The sequence below is a fragment of the Diabrotica virgifera genome, chromosome 5, assembly GCF_917563875.1.
Source record: "Diabrotica virgifera virgifera chromosome 5, PGI_DIABVI_V3a".
Lineage (NCBI taxonomy): Eukaryota > Metazoa > Arthropoda > Insecta > Coleoptera > Chrysomelidae > Diabrotica > Diabrotica virgifera.
Window position 1 is genome coordinate 214,765,049 of NC_065447.1, and position 19,436 is coordinate 214,784,484.

At 33.5% G+C, this 19,436-nt stretch overlaps 1 protein-coding gene across 5 annotated transcripts in view; it reads right to left on the bottom strand.

Annotated features, from left to right (window-relative positions):
* Positions 1–19,436, bottom strand: part of LOC126885284 (kalirin) — a 1,143,465-nt gene that overhangs the window by 167,272 nt on the left and 956,757 nt on the right. For all 5 annotated transcript variants that reach the window (XR_007698367.1, XM_050651791.1, XM_050651792.1 and 2 more), the window contains one exon: positions 19,121–19,232. Coding sequence is in view for 4 of the 5 variants with exons in the window: in XM_050651791.1 (XP_050507748.1) it covers positions 19,121–19,232 (112 nt within the window). In the remaining variant the exon portion in view is untranslated. The remainder of the gene's footprint in view (positions 1–19,120; positions 19,233–19,436) is intronic.

Consider the following 19,436-nt stretch of genomic DNA (forward strand, 5'->3'; position numbering starts at 1 on the left):
TTTGGTCATTTTTGATGTTTCATATTTTCTAAGCCTGTTGGCCGATTTAAGTCATTTTTTGTACATGATGTTATAGCCTGATTCTTTAACAATACCACTGTAATAATATTGTTGCTATACAGGTAAATTTTCATTACATACCGGGTGTACCAATCAAACTGTGTTTTTTCTCAAATTTCGCATCACCCTGTGATATATTCTAGCATTTATAAAATACTGAAATTAGAACCCAATTATAGCCTCACGTTTTCTTAACATTCTGTTTTTCGATTCATTCGTTTATGTTCGATAATAAAAAAGTTAGGTACTAACTAGACATGTTCTTCATCAATACACGGTGTTTCTAAATAAGTGCGACAAACTTTAAGGGGTAATTCTGCATGAAAAAAAAAAAGACAGTTGGCTTTATAAACGTATGTTCCCAAATGTTTCGTTTCTGAGATACGGGATGTTGAATTTTTTCTTACAAACTGACGATTTATTTATTGCTTTAAAACCAGTTGAGATATGCAAATGAAATTTGGTAGGTTTTAAGAGATACTTATTGCGGATTTTTTGACATAAAATTAAGAATTTAATATTCACCATTGGCGTACATACGGGTAATATGATCGGTCAATTACCCGTATGCGCGCCAATGGTGGATATTAAATTCTTAATTTTATGTAAAAAAATCCGCAATAACTTTATCTTAAAACCTACCAAATTTCATTTGCATATCTCAACTGGTTTTAAAGCAATAAATAAATCGTCAGTTTGTAAGAAAAAATTCAACATCCCGTATCTCGGAAACGAAACATTCGCTGAATTACCCCTTAAAGTTTGTCGCACTTATTTAGAAACACCGTGTATTGATGAAGAACATGTCTAGTTGTTAAAGTACCTAACTTTTTATTATCAAACATAAACGAATGAATAAAAAAACAGAATGTTAAGAAAACCAAAGGCTATAGTTGGGTTTTAATTTCAGTATTTTATATATGCTAGAATATTCCACAGGGTGATGCAAACTTTGAGAAAAAAAACACAGTTTAATTGGTACACCCGATATGCAATGATAATTTACCTGTTTAGTGTAGGAAACAGAGGTTGAACCTTGCAAAATGGACACAAGTCCGGTTTTATTTTTTTTCTGGCATATCAAGGGGTGCTTATTATAAGACTAACTTTTTCTGAAAAAATTTCGCCCCGGAACCCCCCTTTTCACCCCTTTAAAGGGGGTAATTTATGGTTTTTGCAGAACGTAGCCCTTCCTGTACCTTTTACAAAAAATTTCTATTATAGAAATATGAAGAGGACTATATTTTCTACGATTTATTTCCGACAGCATCTCTCTATCATCCACCGTTTAGCAAGGGTGGCGCCCCAAAGTTGACAAGTTTTTAAAAAAGATGTTTTTAGAAAAAATATATTTTTCGCTAACTGTAACGGAAATTAAAAAGAAATGCTACGGAGCTTATTCACAAATATATGATTGATTTTTTCGTATAGGTTTCACTTAAGGGTAATTGCCCTTTTTTTAATTACAGGGTGTTACATTTTAAAAAACCCCTTTTTATACCATCTGAACCGTTTATGCTAGAGTAAAAAGACTTTCAGCGATTACCCATGTACTGGTGTTATTTACAAATTTGTATAATGCACCCCCATTTTTTTCTCGGAACCACCCAAAAAAGAAGAAGAATTAATAAATAAAGTGATTTTCTTGGAATCCTTCACACACAATGCCCTTCATTAATATGCTTCATATATCATTTTGTGCAAGTTATTATTACCCATGCATGGACACTAAACGCGATTTCCTAGTGCAACCCTTGTAGCCAAAAACAATAAATAAAATGGGGGGTTAAATTTTTTTTTTGTTTTTTGCTTTTTGATCCATATGGGCATATGCTTCATCAATAGTGCTTTTCAAAAATATATATGGTTATTGCAACATCCCTGCGCAAACCACCCCTATCCTTGAAAATATACTGCAGAAACTACCCCTATACCTTATCCAGCATGTTTTGCGATTTTCTCATTACCTATTCATTTTTTTTAAACAAAACTTATACAAGGTTAAAGACCACTATTTACTCTAAAAATTAGGTCCTATTCATTTTTTTCGTTTAAGCAACCGTTACGGCACAGTGGCGCCGTAAACCTCATATATGCTTTGACGGGCTCCAGTTTTTGTTTATTTTTTCGTCATCTGTTTGTTTTATTGATAAAGTACTTATGTAAAATAAAACAACACAGTGTAACCTATAAATCATGACCTATGCACATTTTACATTCTTTGCTCCCCAAAGCTACAGTGGTGGCCCAAAATAAATTTTTTCATATTTTCGCCACCTACACGCATTTTATTGCGTTAATGCTACCTTAATAGCACAATATTCACCCCTAAGTGGTCGCTAAGCAGTGGCGGATCCAGGGAGGGGTGATGGGGGCGATCACCCCCACCCCTCTCAAACCAAGTGATATTATATTTGAAGATTATAAAAAAATATTCATTTTTTTTATAGAAATACTTATATAATATTAATATTATTTTTATAAGAATGACTTTTTATGCTTTAGCGACAGTAGCGGATCCAGCATCGTTAAGAGGGGGGTGCCAATTGGTTAAATTTCTATAAAAATAAATGAATATTTTTATAATCTTTGAATATAATATGACTTGGTTTGAGAGGGGGAGGTGTTCACCCCCATCACCCCTCCCTGGATCCGCCACTGCGTAGCGACCACCTAAGGGTAAATATTGTGCTGTTAAGGTAGCATTAATGCAATAAAATGCATGTAGGTGGCGAAAATATGCAAAAATTTATTTTGGGCCACCACTGTGGCTTTGGGGAGCAAAGAATGTAAAATGTGCATAAGTCATAATTTGTAGGTTACACTGTGTTGTTTTATTTTGAATAAGTACTTTATCAATAAAACGAACAGATGACGAAAAAAAAAAAACAAAAACTGGAGCCCGCCAAAGCATATATGAGGTTTACGGCGCCACTGTGCCGTAACCGTTGCTTATACGAAAAAATGAATAGGACATAATTTTTAGAGTAAATAGTGGTCTTTAACCTTGTATAAGTTTTGTTTAAAAATAATACATAGGTAATGAGAAAATCGTAAAAACATGCTCGCCAAGGGATAGGGGTAGTTTCTGCAGTACATTTTCAAGGATAGGGGTGGTTTTCGCAGAGATGTTGCAATAACCATATATATTTTTGAAAAGCACTATTGATGAAGCATATGTCCATATGGATCAAAAAGCAAAAAACAAAAAAAAATTTTCAACCCCCATTTTATTTATTTTTTTTTTGCTTAAGGGGTTGCACTAGGAAATTGCTTTTGGTGTCCATGCATGGGTAATAATAACGTCCACAAAATGATGTATGAAGCATATTAATAAAGGGCATTGTGTGTGAAGGATTCCAAGAAAATCAATTTATTTATTAATTCTTCTTTTTTTTGGGGTGGTTCCGGGGAAAAAATGGGGGTGCATTATACAAATTTGTAAATAGCACCAGTACATGGGTAATCGCTGAAAGTCTTTTTACTCTAGCATAAACGGTTCAGATGGTATAAAAAGAGGTTTTTTAAAATGTAACACCCTGTAATTAAAAAAAGGGCAATTATCCTTAAGTAAAACCTATACCAAAAAATCAGTCAATTATTTGTGAATAATTGCAGCAGGATTTCTTCTTAATTTCCGTTACATTTAGGGAAAAATATATTTTTTTTAAAAACATCTTTTTTAAAAACTTGTCAACTTTAGGGCGCCACCCCCGCTAAACGGTGGATGATAGGGAGATGGTGTTGGAAATAAATCGTAGAAAATATAGTCCTCTTCATATTTCTATAAAAGAAATTTTTTGTAAAAGTTTCAGGAAGGGCTACGTTCCGCAAAAACCACAAATTACCCCCTTTAAAGGGGTGAAAAGGGAGGTTCCGGGGCGAAATTTTTTCAGAAAAAGTTAGTCTTATAATAAGCACCCCTTGATATACCAGAAAAAAAAATAAAACCGGACTTGTGTCCATTTTGCAAGGTTCAACCTTTGTTTCTTACACTATGTTGAGCAACAATATTATTACAGTGGCATTGCTAAAGAATTAGGCTATAACATGTTCAAAAAATCACTTAAATCGGCTAACAGGTTTAGGAAATACGAGTCATAAAAAATGACCAAATTTTTAAGTGGGCCGATTTCTATGCACGTAAGTTTATTAAAATTAATTTGATTTTTTAATTTATAATGAATATGGTTAGTTAATATGTTTTATTTGTCCCATACAAATCCATTTTTCATTTTGCAATTAAGATAAGACATTACAACATTAGTTGGAGTTTGCTGGTAACTATATTGTTCTTCTCTCTTTTTCTTCTTTTTCTTTTATATAGGCAGTACTGCCTGTTTTTCTTCAACGATGCCTTTTATTCTGCCCCTAAATTGTCGTCCTATACTTCATTTGACTAACGGTGACTTGTCCCTGGCTATTCTTACTATCCGTGATTCAGACATCCTGCTTATGTGTTGATTCCACTCTTCTTTTCTGTTCTTTACCCAGGTATTTATATTGTCTATCCCCCATATGCGTCTGATTTCCTCAATTCTTACCCTGTCCTGCAGTCCTTTCAGGTCCTTTTAGTCCTTTTAGCTATATTGTTACAATATAGAAACCTGCAGCTGATTCCCAAGTAATAATAGAAGATCGCAGGGGTGTAAGACGAAAACAAACTTCTTGGCTGAACACATTAAATATTGAGCCGAAATACGTAACACAGGGGGATTTTTTCATATGACAGCAAACCGTGAGGCGTTTTTAATGCCAATTTAAATATACCACATAAATACAAACAAATTGTGTCTATTACCATCTAAAATTAAATTTATTTAATTTTTCACCCAAATATTCGCTATATTTAGAAGCAAAACAGCTCATTGGGGACAGAGTGTGTTATAATTAATGAAAATGCAGCACAATATTTGCAAACCTTAATTTGGAAATATGTATTGGACAACTAGAGAAAATTATTAATGACAGTTAATCGACCAACTGAATATTAATGTTTAAATCATAATTTGATATTTATGCGGTATGTGAAACTAATAATAGTAAAAGCCGTTTGAAATATAAAACGGTTATTACAGTTGGTTGGTTCATAATGGTCGAAATGTTTGTCATATATTGACAAAGTTGTAGAATAGTTTCCAAAATACATTGTGATTTATTAATTTATTATAACCACAAACTTTATGAAATCGGATTTTCATTTCAGTTTACTTGGCACAGAGACTATACCTCGTTTTTAAAGCAGTAGAAGTAAATTCCAATTTACCGCGCCGCTGTAATGCTTGTTTGTAATTGGTCCAATCGCAGGCACGTTTACTCCACTAATTTATGAAATTTTGACTTCTTCTTCAAATGCAAATCCACTAATGAATGTTAGCGATCACATTTTCCATTATAGTCCATGTGGTGAGAGTGCTCCCGTCTGGAAAAATTTCTGATTCGGTTTCTTTGTGGATTCCTATTCAAAAATGTCCCCTTTAAACAAATATGAAGGGTGCCGGGCGGAATTTTTGGGCACAAATTGTTTAAACAATTTTTTTAAACAAATACAAAATATCGCGTTTTTTTGCTCCATAACATACATTTTTAAATTTCGTGGGTCATTCTAAACAAGAAAGGTATCTTGTAAATTTTCTCAGAAATTGATAGTTTTCGAGTTATAAGCGATTTAAAATCTGAAAAATGCGAAAATACGCATTTTCGAGGCTTAAAAACTCATACTTAAATTAGTATTTTTGAGGTTGCCATACACTTAAATTGAAGTTTAAACATTCATCTTTAAGATTCTGAAGAGTAATCGCGTCTAACCTTAATTTAAATTGTTGTTTTTTAATTGTTAAATGTGCATGTCCATCCGATTTTTTTGCCGGTGCGGCGCGCTCTATTCCAAAAATCTCCTATTTTCCTCCGAAAAATATTTTTTATAGATTCTTTAGGACATTCTAAATAAAAAAAGTTTCTTGACATTTTTCTCAAAAGGTAATAGTTTTAAAGTTATAAGTGATTTAAAAACCGAAAATACGTTTTTTGTCATTTTTCGGATTTTAAATCGCTTATAACTTTCAAACTATTAACTTTTGACAAAAATGTAAAGAAACTTATTTTATTTAGAATATCTCAAAGAATCTATAAAAAATATTTTTCGGAGGAAAATAGGAGATTTTTAAAATAGAGCGCGCTGCACCGGCAAAAAAATCGGATAAACATGCATATTTAACAATTAAAAAACAACGGTATAAATTAAAGTTAGACGGGATCACTCTTCAGAATCTTGAAGCTGAATGTTTAGCCTTCAAATTAAGTATCTAGTAACTTCAAAAATACTAACCTAAATATGTGTTTTTACGCCTCAAATATACGTATTTTCGCATTTTTCAGATTTTAAATCGCTTATAACTCAAAAATTATCCATTTTTGAGAAAAATTACAAGATACCTTTCTTGTTTAGAATGACCCAAAAAACCTAAAAATATATATTTCAGAGCAAAAAAATGATCTTTTGTATTTGTTTAAAAAAATTGTTTAAACAATTTCTGCCCAAAAATTCCGCCCGGCACCCTTCAGATTTTTTTAAAGGGGACATTTTTGAATAGGAATCCATAAAGAAACCGAATCAGAAATTTTTTTCAGACGGGAGCGGTCTCACCACACGGACTATTAACTCTCTGTTTCTTGCAATGCGTATCAGAGATTGTATGTCGTTAATCCCTGTCCATTGACTTATGTTTCATGACACTATCATAATAGCAGACAACCTTAAAGGCCTCCAAAAGCTAATGAACAAGATAGTTGAGTAAGGAGAAGAATATGGATTATCAATAAACATCAAGAAAACTAAATTTATGAGGATATCAAAAACCCAAAATAATGATGAAAGCCTGACAATTAAAGGTAAAACTTTAGAACAAGTAGAAAACTACAACTATCTTGGCACATTAATTAATCACACAAACGATTACTCCAAAGAAATCAAAGTTCGAATAGAGAAAGCAAGAACAAACTTCAATAAAATGAGAAAGGTATTTTGTGCAAGAGAACTGAAATTAGACTTGAGAGTTAGGCTGGCAAGGTGTTAAATTTTCTCGATTCTGCTTTACGGGATAGAAGCATGTACACTTAACGCATCGACTACTAAAAAATTGGAAGCATTTGAACTGTGGGTGTATAGAAGAATCCTGAAGATATCATGGACCGAGCATATAACAAACAACGAAGTCATGAGAAGAGTCAACAAAAGACTGGAAATATTGGAAACCATCAAGACACGAAAGCTGCAGTACATGGGGCATGTTATGCGTAATGAGAGATACAACATACTTCAGTTGATTATACAGTGGAAAATCCAGGGCAAGAGAAGTGTAGGAAGGAGACGAATCTCGTGGTTGCGTAACTTGAGGGAATGGTACGGATGCACATCAACCGAACTATTCAGAGCAGCAGCATCTAAGATCAGAATAGCCATGATGATTGCCAACCTCCGTCGCGGAGATGGCACGTGAAGAAGAAGATGGACAACAAAAAATTTCAAACATTGCGAAAGTTCCAAGACTAAGATGGCTCGGACAAGGAAGAGTCCCTAAAGAATTAATCAATACTGGGATTGTTAGGATTATAAAACTGGAAAAAACTAGCACAAGATAGGAAGAAATGGAAGAACACCATTAAAGCATTAGGCCTCTAGGGCCTGTTTGAGCTGATGTATACAAATACATTGTTGCAAGACACTGCACTCTTACGAAACCGGCAAAGAATTGTAAATTATAAAGTTGATACAATTGTGAAAATTGGTGATTTTGATTATTTAAAAAAATAATTTTATTACTCACTTTGGAGTTCCTTAACGAATCCACCCTAGAAAACACTGCACAATGCACACATCAATATAACTGAACAAAACACTTTCCTTATTCACTTATAAAAGAAACTACACAAATTTTCCTCAAAGAGAATAACATTTCCCTGAAATGGAACCATCAACGTGCCTAAATATTGAACGAACTAACAGTTAGAAAAGCCATTCCAGACATGGAAAATTTCGTCCCAAATATAGTTCTCTCAGCCTGCTATATTATCTGCAGTCTACAGTCGGATGAACGTTAGGTAACTATTTAAAAATTTATACTTTGATCTAGTGGAATACTGAATTATTTTATGGTGGCCTTGTTATTGCTACTGCGGCTGTTTCATCGCAAGCACTCGGATACCATTAATAGCATCTTGTAGTCTCCGCATGTTGAATAACTTATCTATTATTAAAAACATTTTGATGTATGAATGTGTACGTACACATCATTTGATGTTTATACGAAGTGTGGTGGGTGTCATTTGTTTACAGAACGTCCGGGAACAATTTCTTACGCAAAACCTTTTTTATGGAATTATTTCCGTGATGCTTTTTGTTTATATTTCTTGTTAAAACTTCAGGAATGATATCCTGAACAGGCTCTACTTTAAAACAAATGAAAATGCATAAGTGTCCGAATAAGATGGCCAAAGGCGTAACCAGGATGATCCTAAGGGGGGGGGGGTTACAACTACTGGAGGGTCTTTGGGGTGTATGGAATACCGCCAATTTAAGAGCTCAAAGTACATTCCAATGGCGGGGTTATATCGTAAGTTATGGATGTGAGACATGGGTCATAACACACAAATTTACCAATGCATTAGACATTTTCGAAAGAAGAATATTATTGGACCAACTCAGTGAAAATAACAACTGCTGGAGAGCTGGATTATTGTGCCAGGGTCATAAAATTATGGTAAATTAAAAAAATATAGTATGTAGATGAAAAATATAGTAGAATTGTATTGCATTAAATAATGGATGATGATTATTAATCAATAATGGTAAAATAAATGTATAAATAAGAGAAACAGAACGTAATTTTAAAAATTAAGGGATGCATTGACGAATAAGTAAACCTACAAAGGCAGAGGCATATAACAAGAACGAGATCAAATCAAACAGAAAGCTGCAAAGTTAATGTATAGTGCTTTAGAGGAAACTAAGAAAAGGGAAAGCCTAAGAAGATGCGTAACAACAACCGGGACGCAAAGAAACGTGATGTGTAGGGACACAAGTGGAAGTATATGGCGAAGAAGACCCAGAAGTACAAAGAAGAAGGATGGAAGAATTACATAAGAAAATGGAGACGGCAGCAAACAACGAGGAAATAATTGAAGTATTAGTCTAAGAATGGTCAAAGCAGGTGTATGAAAAGGTATCCATCTGCGGAAAAAAAATTGAGGGTACCGGACGACGTACTAATCCTGGTATCCGAGGATTTAGTGTAAGGTATGCAGACCTTCCAGATTATACAAGGAAAAAGACGGAAATGGAGGAATTGGGAGTATGTCCCAAATATCATGTATAGTAAAGGAAAATGGGAGAGAGAGGATATCAAAAAATTTGTCCAAGAGCTGAAACAAAGGACAGGAGAAGAACCAATGGCTGTTAAATTTCTGGCATTCAAGCTACTCAACCGTATGGACGGAATGTACAGAGATATGATAGGGATAGCAACAGCACTAGGAGTGGAGAGATCAAGAAAATTGCTAGAGTGGGCAGCAAGAGGAAAGAAGGTAACGGCAAATATATACTGCAAAACGTGAAAATACGTCAAATAGTAGCCAGAGAAAACAGATCGATGGTATTCCATCACAAAACCGAAAGATAAGTCCTACACTGAACTTGTAAAATAATTAAGGGAAGAGCAAGGAGAAAGAAATGATGTCGTCATAAACCAGGTTAGCCAAACCAGACAAGAAAATGTGGTCCTGGAATTTGATGGAGAAAGGAAAATGGCGGAGCCAGACAAAAATTTATGTGTAGATGAATGAGAACATAGCCAAAAGACTTCTGGTGGGAGAAAGAAAATCGGAAAGGCCGGAATCGGAATGGACACGATGTTATAGATGCCAAGCATATGGCCACATAGCAAGAGACTGCGAAAGGGACGCAAAAGGGGTGTGGTGGAAGTTCGTGATGTGCCATCTCAGTGTCAGAGTAACACTGTAAAGTGCTTTAACTGTGACGAGGAAGACCATATATCTTAACTGTGACGAGGAAGACCATATATCTACGTCTAGTTGGTGTTCCAAATTCAGGGGGGTACATTAACATATTACATATGTTCACCTGCCTAGCCATGTTTTAATCACATTAACGGAATTATTGGATATTACACCTTATTTCAACTAAAAAATATACTAAAAACTTAGCAATGAATACCATTAAAACTATTAACTAGTTTTGATGGGAAATGAGTCACAATTTTACTAAAAAAATGATTTTATTAATGTTTCGCGTCCAAATCAGATGCCGTTGTCAAAATACAAAAAATATTTGACAACGGCATCCGATTTGGACGTCGAAACGTTAATAAAATCAGTTTTTTAGTAAAATTGTGGCTTATTTCCCATCAAAGCTAGTTAATTATAAAAATGCCACAAGAAAATAGCTTCAGAACAACATTTAAAACATTGTCATATACGCACACCGGCAAAATTAGCCGAACACCTTAAAAATGGGACATGTTTGATGTCTCGAATTTCCTAAACCTGTTGTCAGATTTGAGTGTTTGTTTTAGTATGTTATAGCCTTATTAGTTAAGAATATCGGTGTAATAATATTGTTGCTAGACAGGTACATGTCGTTTTATACCGGGTGTACCAATCATACTGTGTTTTTTTCTTAAAGTTCGGAACACCCTGTGGATATAAAATATTAAAATAAAAACTCGATTGTAGACTTAGGGCCGGTTTTTCGAACGCTAATCAACATTGATCACTATCAAATATTTAATTACTGTCACAACTGTCAATGTCAACTTTGGTTAGGTTGCTAAAAACATAGTTAATTATAATCATGAGATTAGTTAGTCAATTAACATAACAATTATTAACATAATTGATTAACTAATTTCATAATTGTCATCAATAATTATGTTTTCGGCAACCCAACCAAAGTTGACATTGACAGTTGTGACAGCAATTAAGTATTTGATAGTGATCAATGTTGATTAGCGTTCGAACAACCGGCCCTTAGGCTTTCTTAACATTTTCTTTTTTGATTCATTTGCTTATGTTGGAAAATAAAAAAGTTATGTGCTTTAACAACTAGCCATGTTTTTTATCAATAAATCCTCATAGTAGGGGAGAAAAGTATGCTAAATTTGCAGTTACTCGAGCGTTATGGGGAGCTATTGGATTGTGAAGAGTGGGTGCTAAACCAAAAAAAGTTAAGTTAAGTTTTCCATAAAGTGTGGGACTCTCCATTTTTTAATTTAAATTTCCATTTCCACCAATCGTTTTTTTCCGATTATAGCGTCATCTATCCATAATTGGAAAAAATGGTGCGAATAAAAGTTGCTTATTTTTACGACAAGGATCCAAATCTGCAATAAAAATTGGGGGCTCCTATTTAAGATTTTAAAGAATCCTCCCACCCCACCTCCGTGGGAGGTCGTGTTTGGTGCCATTAGGTAGATTTTTGAAAAAAAAATATTTTTTTTTATTTAGCTAATACCTCGACAACTAATGGGCATTGGCATGGTAGGTACGGTAATTTTGAACAGTTAGGTACCTAATAGTGTCATGTGTAGTGTGTGTGTTGAGTAAGTGTCTTGTTACTTTGCAAAGTCGACGTCATTGTCTTTGCAAAGAGACGCTAATTGTATCCGAACGTCTGCGGTCCCTCCGGTGAGTACCGATCCCACAAGGACAGAAACTATATTCATTTATTAATTTATAATAAATGTAAAATTTCTGACCCTGGTGACATTCGAACCCACAACCTTTCGGATTTTTTCGATCCAAAGGCAGGCGCTCTTACCACTGAGCCACGGAGGGGGTGAAAAAAAAAGAAATATTGAATAGGTGTATTTTGCAGTTTTACTATCTGATGCTCATTTCGCGAAATATTGCAGGGTTCGTATTTAAAAATTTTAATTTACCCCCCACCCTCTCTTTGGGATGTCAGGAGCCCCCACGGAGGTGGGGTGGGGGATTTAATTTAAAATCTTAAATAGGATCCCCCAATTTTTATTGCAGATTTGGATTCTTTACGTAAAATAAGCAACTTTTATTCGACACATTTTTTCAAATTATGGATAGATTGCGCTATAATCTGAGAAAAATGATTGTTTCAAATAAAAAATTAAATCAAAACATGAAAAGTCCCCCACTTTATGGAAAACTTAACTTAACCTTTTTCTGATTTTAGCACATACTCTTCACAAACCAATAGGTCTCCATAACGCTCGAGTAACTGCAAATTTAGTATACTTTCCTCCCCTACTATGAGGATTTATTGATGAAAAATATGGATAGTTGTTAACGCACATAACTTTTCTATTATCTCACATAAATAAATGAATCAAAAAGGAGAATGTTAAGAAAGCCTAAGTCTACAATCGAGTATTAATTTTAATATTTTACATATGCTAGAATATTCCACAGGGTGTTCCAAACTAAAAAAAAACACAGTATGATTGGTACACCCGGTATAAAATGATATTCACCTGTCTAGCAGCAATATTATTATACCCTATTCCACGAACATACGCCTGTTTTGGATTACTTCGACAACGAATATTTTACTGTGCAAAATAAGAAGAACGAAAGTAAATTGCAAATTACATTGTTGTTTATTGGAATAATTATTAGCGCCATGTACTTTCGTACTTCTTATGTTACACAGTAAAATATTCGTTGTCGAAGTAATCGAAAACAGGCGTATGTTCGTGGAATGGCCCATACAACGATATTCTTAAATAATAAGGCTATAGAATACTAAAAGAATCACTCAAATCGGACCAGTGGTTTAGGAAACTCAAGACATCAAACATGTCCCATTTTTAAGGTGTTCGGCTAATTTTGCCGGTGTGTGTATATACCGTCGCTGATTTGAAAAAATGTGCCAAGTGATATTTTATTGAAACGAGGGGTTATATGTAAAAAAAGGTAGGTACGAAGGTTTTACCTATTCTGTAAAAAGGTGTCAGGCGTATTACTTATTGTTGTTTTTTAGTGCCAAGCTTTTAGTGCCAAGTAACATTTTTTTTAAACTGGTTGTGTAAAAAGGAGCTTAGTAAACAGTTAGTAAAAATATAAAAATGTTACTTGGCCCCTTTTTGCAAATCAGCGACGATACATACTAATATTCTTTTGTGAATCAAAAGCATTTACTAGGTTTTAGTTTGTTTATTTCCGCTTATCTGAAGATAACCATCATTTTATAGAACAGCTGTAGTATTTTAATAAACTTTGTTAAAATTTAGAAAACAGTTGTTTTCAGTATCTTGTTTATCTTATTACATACTACTATTTTATTAATCAAATTAATTTACTAATCAAAAGTGAATAAAACATACATTTACCATGAAATTGTTGCAAAACTTGGCGACGCATCTCGCTAAAACTATGGAAACAGGCGTGTTTAACACACTCTCCATTTTCCCGAGTCTCGAGTGATTTCCCAGGAACACACAAGTTAATTTCCCGGTTAATATCCGTTTAGATAATGTCCATGCGGTACGCAAAGATTTAATATTGCGATGATGATGTTATTGGAACGACCGAGAATCCAAGAGCTGCTTTAGAAATCGAGTATCGAGCATTATCTACACATATTGTTGCGATGTTTGGTCGTGTGCCCCTGATGAGGGCTATTACAGAAATTAGGTCAGGAAATATTTGTAAAATTGGTGTCTGGTATGCATGATTTTGCATTCTTATACCCACATTAATGTTTAGAAATTTAATAAGTTGTATAGTGCACAGATTCTAAAGGTGCCGGAGGGGTAAGGCGTCTATTCACAGTACATATTAGTCCAAGTAATGAGGTTTAAAATAGGACAAAACCTCACAATGTTTACAGAATGGATCGATTTGCTTAAAAATTTGAGAATAAGTAGTGGATAAAGATCAAAATCTATGATGCCAAAAGGAGCTTTTACCATGGGGGTGGTTGCCACCCCATTTCGGGGGTGGAAATTTTTTATTATATTTTGACCGCAAGAGTTGGTAAAAACATTCATTTTATGTAAGCAAAAAACGTTCTATACATTTTTTTGACAAAATTAATAGTTTTCGATTTATTCGCTATCGAAAAAATCAATGTTTTATATCATTTTATATCGAAAAAATCAATGCTTTTAATCAGTTTTCTGCTAATAACTCAATAAGTTTTCGTTTTATCAAAACAACTATACATACCAAAAATTTACTTTTTTTTTTAAATAAACAAAACTGTTTTTTTAATTTTTCTTTAAGACGAATAGTAATCGAGCTATAAATACTTTATTATATGTTAGCTCTTCTTCGTCAAATGCTAAATATTGTAGTTTCAAAGTCAAAAGACGCGAAAACTATGCATTTTTCGAGGATAACTTGTTGTAAGTAATTTAAAGCATTTAAAAATATCTATCTCCAGAAGTCAAAAAAGTCTCTAGCTCAAAAAATTAAGTGACTTATAATGAAAATAATCTCAGTCTCTATTTTTCAGCAAAAAAGTGATCGGAAGCAACCCTCTAATCACCACCCTAATTAAAATTTGTCATTGATCTGATTTGGTCTTCTTTATTTATGTATTATTAATAGGTCCTGGAAGTTTAATCGACTTATGATTAGTTTAAAAAAAAATGCGAGTTAAAAGCGAATAACGAGTTTTTGTAGTTTGGTAAAAAAATGCCCTTTTCTTCAGCATAGACAGACTAGCATCAGAGATACGAAAAAATATTTAAATATAAAATTGTAGCTTATTTAATTCCCAAGAACTTGGTTTTCAAAAATTTTTTCTACGGCAAAAATTGAGTGAGCTACTGACAATTAAAACTTGTAATAACATGCAAAAACCACCTTTACCAACCCTTTCAATGTCACCTCTTTTTGTGACTGAGGATTTTAAAAGAATTTAATATTAATAGCCTTATAGGTCTTGTAAAAACCTACGACAAAATTATTTTTTACCGAATTTTCTAAAAAAAAAATAAAAAAGCTACGGTTAAAAAATCAATATATTTTTTTGAAAAAAAAAAAGGAGAAATCCAGTTGGAAGCATAATAATGTAAGTTAGCGGTGTTTTTAGTCATTGACCTTATTCATTCTTCTTTTTTTATGTATTATTAATAGATTCTAGAAGTTTTACTGGCTTAGAATGATTAGTTTTTAAAAAACTGAAGTTTAAAGCGAATAACGAATTTTTGTAATTTGGTAAAAAATGCCATTCTCTTTAGAATAGAAAGATTAGCATCAGATATACGAAAAAATGTCTAAATATGAAATTGTAGGTTATTTTTAATTCCCTTAGAATTTGGTTTGTAACAATTTTTTCTACGACAAAAATTGAGTAAATCGTAAATGTATACCATCTAACACTTTCGATAGCGAATAAACCGAAAACTATTAATTTTATCAAATAAATGCATAGAAAGTTTTTTACTCATGTTTTTATCAACTTTTGAGGTGAAAATATAATGAAATATTTCCACCTCCGAGATGGGGCGGCAACCACCCCATGGTAAAAGCGTCTTTCGGCATAATATAGATTTTGATCCCGGGTTATCCACTACTTATTTTCAAATTTTCAAGCAAATCGATCCATTCTGTAAAAATTGCGAGGTGAAAAGCTTCGGTTCCTGGACTATAGTCAGTGAGTCGGTGTATGAAAGAGAAAGTATTCGAAATATGTAATGACATAACAAATTTTATATTATTAGAGAGAAAACGAAAACGAAAAATAATTCTGAACAAGAAACGGAAACAATACTAGAATATACATACCCTAGTAGATTAGAAAACAATCACAAACTAAATGAAATAAAAGCAATATCATTTGGATCATATCAACAATATTTCCTGCCTGATTAAAAAATAATTTTCCACCCAAATACAATTTTCCAAGCATTCTACTAATCTTGAGGACATCATGTAAGTAGAAACGTGGAAAAATTTAATCAAGTAAGCTTATGAATACACACACCTGAACAATAAAATACGAGTGATAGTGATAAGGGAATTGTACAAGTGTATGTATATTTTACTATACAGTGATGACCGCGCTAATAACCGGCAAAATAGCGCAAAAGATGGAAAACATAATACATTGCGAAACAAAAAGAGATGAAACTAGTGGAGGTGGAAATGATCGTTATAAACGGATAAATTAACATTACATTAGATACATAGCTTCCCACCTTTAGACGTCTGTGACAGAAGTATTTTATAAAATTCTACTGTCACATTGACAGTTGTCATACTCCTCTGATACGTCTAAAGGTGGGAAACTGTGTAATGTTATGTTAATTTATACGTTTATAACGATCGTTTCCATCTCCACTAGTTTCATCTCTTTTTGTTTCGCAATACATTACATTTTCCATCTTTTGCGCTATTTTGCCGGTTATTAGCGCGCTCATCACTGTATAATACTAGGAATAAAATAAGAATAGACTAAGAGATAGAACATGTTTTAAAAATAATAGCACACATTAAAAATACAGAGTTTGTACGGAGAAGCTAGAAAAAAAGGACATTAACAAAAGAAGTTTTTCGAAGGTTAAACTGCAAAACCTCGTAAGTCAGTTTTATGTAACTTTAGAAGAGAGACGAAAAACATTTTGCCTTCTTTATGTAAGATTCAATTTATTCGTTTTTTGTGTATAGGGTCCTTTTTAGGGAACGATTACATTACCATTAAGTAAAATTCAACAATATTCTTTTTATTTGTCAAAAAGCGACTTACGAGTTTTTGTAACTTAAAATCTTACTTACGAGGTTTTTGTAGATGTCGCTAGTACCAATAAATTTAAATACTGACTTACAAGCTTTCGTAATTTAAAATATATGTAAAAATATAAACCAACATAGTATAAAAGTCATAATGGACTAAAAATCGACTTACGAGGTTTTGCAGTTTAACCGTCGCGTCGTTTTGATAAATGGTCGAATAATATAAGTATCATGAAAAGAACAAGAACAGAAAATTTGTAAGTAAAGGCGGAATAAGAATAGACGGGCGGAAGAAAAATATCGGAAGAATGGAGAAAGATAATTCTACTATTCAAAACAGAAGATAAAAACAGCCAGAAAACTACAGAGGCATAAACTTGTTAAATACTACCCTAAAACTTACAACTAAAATTTTTTACAAGAACTAATGAATCAGGGGCGTTAGACAGGGAGATACGATTTCGCCGAAGCTCTTCAACCAAGCTCTAGAAGACAATTTCAAGAGATTACAATGGGAAGAATATGGAATCATCATTAACGGCCAATACTTAAATCACCTGACGAAGATACGCTGACGATATCGTCATTATCGCTACAGACAGGGAACAACTACAAATAATGATACAACAACTAGACCACGAAGCTGTAAAGTTGGATTAAATATGAATTACAGCAAAACAAAAGTGATAACAAATCAAGAGGATGAGTTAAGAATCGTAGTTAAACAAAACCAAATAGAGGAAGTGAATGAATACATATACTTGGGACAAATAATAAAATTGAATAGAGACAACCAAACAGCACAAATAAAGAGACGAACGAAGTTAGCGTGGGCCTCGTTTGGTAAGCTCAGATTCATATTGAAGAATAAAAAATACCCTCAATATCTAAAAACGAAAATCTACGACCAATGTATTCTTCCGGTCCTTACGTATGGATGTCAAACTTGGACGTTCACAAAAGCGAATATGGACAGAATTGCGAAAACACAAAGAGCAATGGAAAGACAAATGATTAACGTAAGACTGTCAGATAGAAAAAGGAATTCCTGGGTAAGAAATATCACAAAAGTTAAAGACGCTACTCGTCAAACAGCTAAACTAAAATGGAAATTCGCCGGTCATATGATTAGACAAAAAGACGAAAGATAGAATAAAATTATTACAGAGTGGAGACCATGGACATATAAACGAAAGAGAGGAAGACCACAGATGAGATGGGTAGATGACCTAAAACACCAAGCAGGCTCAAAATGGATGCACATGGCTCAGGATAGAGAAAGATGGAGGAGCGAAGGGGAGGCCTATGTCCAATATTGGATGTCGCAAGGCTAATAGAATAGAATAGAATGAATCAGAGAATAAGTTTAACAGAAGGAAAAGAGTGTTTTCGTACTGGAATATCGTGTAAAGATGTAATATTACCAAAATTTCTGTGTTTGATTGACTTGAAGAAAGCATTTGACAGAGTAAGACTCAAAGATGTAATCCATCTTCTGTATAATAGAGAATTTCCCCGAATACCATAAAAACTAGGGAAAACATCGACCAAAACAACAAAATGGAAGTCATCAAAAATGTCAAAAATCAAAGAGGATATAGGATGGAAAACAAAGAAGTAAAAATACCTACTGTTACGCAGACGACGCAATATTGATAGCCCAAGATGAAGATAGTCTGGAAAGACATGTCCATAGATTTAACATAAGAGCAAAAGAATTTAATACGACAATTTCACATCAGAAAACTAAAACAATAATTATCAGCAAAGAACAAATTAGATGTAAAATAGAAATTGATGGCATCAGTATTGAACAAGTAATGGAAATAAAATACCCTGGAATTACACTAACCAGCTATGGAGACCTCGACAAAGAAGTGACAGATCAAGTACAAAAAGCAAATATACAGGCAGAATGATTTTAATTTTGGAAAAAATATAAAAACATGCGGAGCAAACTAGAAGGGATCATGTCTACGCAAGAAATGAGAACTACTGGTAGTGTTATTAATGATGATGATTATGACAATAATAAAGAGGGTAATGACCACGCTGATGATTTATCACATACAATACCGTCGCATTTTACGTTTTACTCCATGATCTATAATCCTGTAATAATAAATATATTCTAACATGTATAACACCAATGGAAAAAGAACAATCATTTCTGAAAACCGATTATGGGTTTACGATAACATCTGCCTGTTATACACGACATTATGAGACTGCACAAATCCGCGCAGATATCCCTTTCGCGTATCAAAAATCGTCGATAGACGGTCAACCGATAAAACTAGACTAAAACGAAATCAAAAACTACAGTTACCTTTATTCTCTTATCGGAACCAGTCTTTTTGAGGGGTGGTGGTGTGTTGGCTTGCGCTTTGTCCACTTTACCCTGTGACAATTTTCGAAGTGGAGGTGGCAGCCATTTCCGTCTGCAAAAAAAAAGAGAAACAGTGAAAATAGAATCCTTTCAACTTTTGCATATACATACAAGCAGTTTAGTTGCAACTCGTTGCATTTTCTTTTGACAATTAAGCCTTTTAAATGAGCGTTCTATGTAAACCGATTTCAGGGAAATGTATACACGGTCCAAATGAACTTTCGGTTTAAATTTGAGCATTTTTAAACGAACAGCC